The sequence below is a fragment of the Haplochromis burtoni genome, unplaced genomic scaffold (genome assembly GCF_018398535.1).
Source record: "Haplochromis burtoni strain Fernald_Lab_line unplaced genomic scaffold, NCSU_Asbu1 Contig_24, whole genome shotgun sequence".
In the NCBI taxonomy this organism is placed as follows: Eukaryota; Metazoa; Chordata; class Actinopteri; order Cichliformes; family Cichlidae; genus Haplochromis; species Haplochromis burtoni.
Window position 1 is genome coordinate 904,205 of NW_024582385.1, and position 6,118 is coordinate 910,322.

Genomic DNA, 6,118 nt, shown 5'->3' on the forward strand with positions numbered 1-6,118 from the left:
AAACACTTAAAGCTGTAAGCTAATGATAGTTATATAAGAGCAGATGGATGCTGGTGCAATAAGCTGTACTTTTACGTCCAATGGATGCATGATCTGATTAGTCGACCAATCGCAAAAATAATCGGTGACTAGTCGACTATCAAAAATCATTTGTGGCAGCCCTAATTACAGTACACATTCAACAGCTGTTGTTGTAGTATGATGTCAGCCACTAATAAGGTCAGGCTGCTCAATAACAGAAAAAAATTCAAGTGTGAGCCATTACAGAGGCTCAAGTATTTAGTTTGCCTAAGACCGTAACTTGTGTAATGAGCCCACCATATGCCTGATGGTGCTTACTCGTGTTTTAAAGGCTGGGGAGCTGATTTATTTGAACACAGCAGGCCTGCGCTGCAGAGCTCCTGGACTGTATGAAGTGTAGTAAAGCATCGCTGCAATTACATAAGACTTTTGCAAAAATATGATTTCTTTTCCTCTGGACCCACGGAGCAAACATCTAACCTATGATTAAGCAACATCACTCAAGTGGTTACATAAGTAACCAGAGCTATGCGGTACTGGGCATGGTGGCCACGGACTAAATCGCATAACTAGGCGTCTAAGCAGCGGGTCTTAATGCACTTTGGTAAAATGAGAGCGGTGTGATCAAATGTAACATAATAATCTGCCTTCCCGGTTATGAACTGTCACACGCCTGGCTTGCAATCCGAACACTCAATCCCTGCCAAGCATCGTTGCTCGGGTGGGTTTCCACCTTCGCCGTTGGACATGCTTTGTAAACAAAGGTATCAGATATGTGATGAGTAACATAGGAAACATTTGCTCACACAAACAAAGAGTAAGCACTTGATCAAACTAAACATTAATTTATTTGGTGGTGATGGGGGGGTAGTTTATCAGAAGACTTCAGCTAAAACCGTCAGAGAAATCAAAGATTTACTTACTATGAAGACGTCGACAAGCTAACGTTAAATCTGTCACTGTCACTTAGCCTTGTTTATTTTAAGTGACGAATAGCCCATATTGCTGACGTTACCATGCAGAGCATCATGTTATAATATAGGAATAGCTAGCTTCTGTTAAACGTAACCCAGCGTAAAGGACGATGTTGGGGTTTCAGGTAACTTTACGTGGTACCGTTAGCTATCGCTAACGGCTACATTAGCACGTACACTGGCTAGCAAAATATTGAATAAAGCACTGACCCAGGGTAACGTAAGGCCCAGCTTACATGCAGTTATGTGGGATTTACAAACGGTTCTTCACAAAAGGGTCACGCACGACGTCTTTAAACAACAATTCAAGGTACACCCTACCAACCAAGGAACTAATTCACCCACCCTTTGCGTTCTTTGAGCTCCTAAACTATGTAGGAATACAGTTAAGCTAAAGTTAGCTAGCCACCAAGTTATCATATGGCAGCTTACCTTCTGAGAATGCTGCTGGAGGACATTCTGCTCCACGGTCATGGCCGGTTCAGTGGGAAATTTTGTTAAATTCAAACCAGGAGTAGCAAAATGCACGATATACCGTTCACCAAAGCGATATAAAAAGGAGATGCTACGATGTCCCCTCCTTAATCAGCGACATTACGGACGCCATGGCAGAGTGACTAGCGCAAGTCGTCAGTAGGCATGAAAACATTGCTCTTCGCTGCCTGTGAGCTGGGATCGATTACTCAGGTCTGTTGAACTGCGTTACCATCATGAACGGGACTTTTGGGGGAAATTAATGCAAACTACAATTATAGCCAGAAATTTTGCGATTCATTTGAACCACATTGTTATTGCTTAGCTTCAGCACATTTCTTAATGCACCAAATCGCCAAGGAATTCTTGATATTTTGTTTGTGTTTTAGTGTACTTGAAAACAGAATTTTTCAAGGAATATATATATATATATTGAAATTAAAATTAAAATGATTTTAAAACAATCGCTTTTGTCGCTTTGTAAGATAAGGTTACAACTGGTCTTCTAATCGGAGGGTCGGGTGTTCGATCCCTGCTTCTTTGGCCAAGATACTGAACCCCAAGTTGCCCCGATGCATCATTATGTCTACGAATCTTAGACAAAGTGCCCAGGTAGAGTAGAAAAGTGCTAGATAAGCATCAGTCCTTACACGAAAATGTGACATTATAATGATAGACAAGTTCCAAAACTATGCCTTTAAGTAAGGCATACCTCCTTCAACTTACATTCACAGTTTGTACAGTGACCCATCCAATTTCCCATTATAAAGTCAGGTAGCAGAAAAACATACAGTCACTGTTATAATCCTTGGGTGTGAAATACACACACCAGACTGTTAAAGTGTTTGTGTTGGACATGCTCTGACTTCATAGTTTTCATGTGATCCACAAGACTTTTTCTCTTAACCATTGTGTGTGCCACATTCTGGGCAGCTGCCTTTTTCTTTTTCCTCCAAGGAGTTTATGTTTTTGGTACTGTTTGCATGCGTGTCATTCTGTCTGTAAACTCAAAAAGTTTTGAATGAATTCTGATAACTCTTTGGAGGGGTGTAGAGTGGGGTCGTGTTAACAATCTATTAAAATTTGTCTGACATCCACTGAGGTCTTCAAGGTCAACTTAATGATTTATCAGTCACAAACAGACAAAAAGCCTTATAATTTGGAACCTTTTTTCTTATAAGCTTGGTGTATTGTCAACCTATAAGTACAAAGACTTAAAATCTGACCTCTGACATTTTCTTCAAGGTCAATAGATTGACCCGAAGCTCAGAGTGCTAATAATCCTATACACAGCTATTTAAAAACTATGTTTCTTTCTGTCATTGTTTGCATTGAAAACATATAGGCATATAGGGAACTATATATGAAAATTCTAAATATCACGTTACTTTGAACCTCTGGCCTCTTCTTTGTGGTTAAATAGGGTCAAATTTGGATAAAATGTCTGTTATCTCTCAAACTTTGCTTAAAATTCTGCTGCCTTTGTTTGTATTGGCAACATTTAGGAAATTATACTGGTATACGGTGAGTTTAAATATCACATTATAGTTTGAATCTGAATATGATGTCACATTTGACCTCTGATCACACTTTTATGTTTCACATCTGTGTTAAAGTATATTAAAATGGATCTTTAGTAGGTGACAAATGACAAAGGCATGCAATTTGTTTTTACTGCACTAAAAACTTCTTAAACTGCATTTAAAAAACATAGAAAATAAACTGAATATATAGAAAATTTATAATATTATTTCATTAAAAGTAAATATTGCCTAGACTGAGCTACCTCAGCAATGGTTTGCTCTATCTGAGTCGTGTTTTTGTTGTTTTTTGTGATGTATTAGTATCAGATTCACTTTAATGCTCATATATTGAGAACTGCCTTTCCCTTTAGTATGCCTCCATGCTCGGTGCCCAGTGTTCACCTTCTACTCCTGATCCTTACCTCCTGTAAGATGAGAGGAATCATTTGGCCTCAAGGAGGTGCTACTTTACAATTATATAACAGTCAAATTTCCACACCCGGGGTTTTCACTCGGGGTTCTGGAGCAAAAAATGCCATCCCCTTCCATGAAAGGATGATAAGGATAGAAAAGGCTGCTTGTCAGGCTAAAGATGACTGACAACATTCCTGGTTTGTTCATTTATTAGGGGCAGTTATGATCATTTTCTCCTATCACAGCAACATTTCAAAGCTCATGACATCTGTTACCTTTATGGTATTTCATAGTTTGTGAACGCCAGCGTGGGGGTCTTGCAAGTGTAAGGCACTGAATTCAGCTGTCCACATTCTGTCCTAATTATTCAGACCGAGATAATAACACCAACATCCAAACACTGGGCTTTCAGGTCTGTCAGCTGTTATTAATTCAGTGCAAGATGGAAGAGAACAGTCCTCTCACACAGAACTGGGTCATCCTTTAGATGTTCAGGAATAGCATTGTTGTAATAGTTATAACTGTAGCTGTCAGCATGCTTTGTTAACATGAACTGTGTCATCTAACTAGTACATATAAATATTAATGGGAAACATCAGAACTTTATGATGGCACTGGAAGAAGGATCTGGCAACAGAACTGAGGATGTAAACAGGATTTGATCAGTGTACATTTTGTAGTTTCATTATAACAATAACTGCGATTTAGCTCAAACTGAGTTTGAATTTAATTCATATCCATAAACATATAGTAATATAAATATATAACAGTATTAATACATTATTTTGTCATAGCAACAAATCAAGGTTGTGCTGTTACCCCATGCTATTCAGCTTTTCTCCCAGCAGATGGCAACATCCTCCTTTGGAGCACCAGCTTGCATAATCACAGCCCCACACAGCAGCAGCAGAAATGTGGAAAAAGGAATGAAACATGAAAATGATTCCACTTGCCAAATCAAGTAGCATTATAAATCACAGAGTCTGTTTCCATTTTTCAGCACGGTGCCTTAATCAATATTTTATACTTCTATGTGCAGTGTGCTGAAATATTCACTGACCACCACAGAGTGTGTGAAGGTTACCTTAAACACCCAGGGCAGCCTCTTAAAACAGCCTTCTTGTCTGAGCAGACACATCACACAGTTTGACCTCAAGGCAAAAAGTAGAGCTATCAGTCAGAGAATCGGGGAAGCTGTCAGGAAACCAATCAGAAAATAAGTTGATGAATCAATTGGCAAAGTCAAACAGAAGCCGCTGCAGTCTGAATAGATCCTTGGCTGACAAGCTGATGTCTGCTTGTTTGTTGAAGATCAAAACAGATCCCGAAAGTGAGCCCGAGGGCTGTATGATAATAGCTCCACTCGCACCAGGACATTGAAAATCCTCCTTCTCGCTCTGCCCGATACAGTAATCCAACAACAACGCATGTACATTACAACTGTCCTTTAACACAAGGATGTAGCATTCATGTTAGTTCATGGGGCCCATATGGTCTAATCTGAACTTCAACAAACATTTTATAATAATGTATTTAAAGTTTGATCCAAACTACATGCCGAGATCCAGAAATATTTTCACTCCTGTGTAGTGATGCCAGTGCTACCAGCTTAAGAACAGCCGAGCATTTAATTGACAATTTGGCTCTATAAATGACTCCACTGTAACTGCCACACTTTGCAGACACATCCATCGCATTAATGACTTCATAAAGGAGTAAAATGTTGATACTTTCTTGCATCTTGTCACAGAGATACAACTGGATTTACTTATTGAAGCCATTTAAATATATTGAAATTTCTAATATATGTGAAAATGCAACAACATGATGAGCCCGTGCTCCAGGACATAGACCTGCCTTTTAGACCTGCCACACCAATATGTGGGATAAAGGTTTACCCCGCATACTGAATAAAACAGTTACACGTTATTGTATTGTAGAATTCAGTTAATCCACGACTGCACCGATGAGATTTCACAGTCAGTTTTGCTTCTTTAATTTAGCAAATGTTCTGGCTATACCAGCTCCGTGGAACCTGAAAGATAATAAAAATAAGCAGAACTAGAAAATTAATGCTTAAAAATGTTTTGAGATGTGCCCATTTCCCCCCAGGATCTCCCTCTTTAAGCAAATGAACCAACTATGGTGCTTCATTTGTGGCTAAAATAAGACCCTTTGCAAACAGACCAGGTTGGGTTGGCTTCAAGCAGACTTTCTGTATACACATTATATTGCAACAATGTTTTGGAAACAAAATGTTGAAATACCTGTATGGTTATGGGCCATGTGCTGCTCTTGAGTCTGCTTTTGTACCTGCCAGGTTTTCTTCAGTTTTTTTTCCTCAGGGGTTTTAGACACGAGCCAGTGTGCAAGAATGATTTGGTTTAAAGTCTATCTATCTATCTGAATTTTTTTATGAGTCCATGACGTCTTTAAGAAAAAGAGTCAGCATAAAAGTACATATAACTGCGAGGAGTGCAGGTTTTCCGATCGCACTGAAACACATCATTTGTTTTAAAGGCTTATTTGTTAATACAAGCCATTCAGGTGAGGGTAACTTATAAACAGGAAAAGAAAATACAATGCATCTACAGAAGCTGCAAAGGAAAGCAGACGGCCAATCAGTAAATCAATCAAATCCAGTCTTTGTTTTTTCATGCAGCAAACCTCAGTGGTTGTTTTCAACACTACTCACTTATTGTTCCCCAACAG

At 39.0% G+C, this 6,118-nt stretch overlaps 1 protein-coding gene across 5 annotated transcripts in view; it reads right to left on the reverse strand.

Moving 5' to 3' along the window:
* usp25 (ubiquitin specific peptidase 25) overlaps positions 1-1,671 on the reverse strand; it is a 33,907-nt gene extending 32,236 nt beyond the window's left edge. For 3 of the 5 annotated variants that reach the window (XM_042218820.1, XM_005935976.3, XM_005935975.2), the window contains exon 1: positions 1,428-1,671. In XM_042218820.1, coding sequence (XP_042074754.1) covers positions 1,428-1,469 — 42 coding nt within the window. In that variant the 5' untranslated portion in view covers positions 1,470-1,671. The remainder of the gene's footprint in view (positions 1-1,427) is intronic. The other 2 variants (XM_005935977.2, XM_005935978.2) reach the window with 2 other exon arrangements.
* Positions 1,672-6,118: the final 4,447 nt, after the last annotated feature.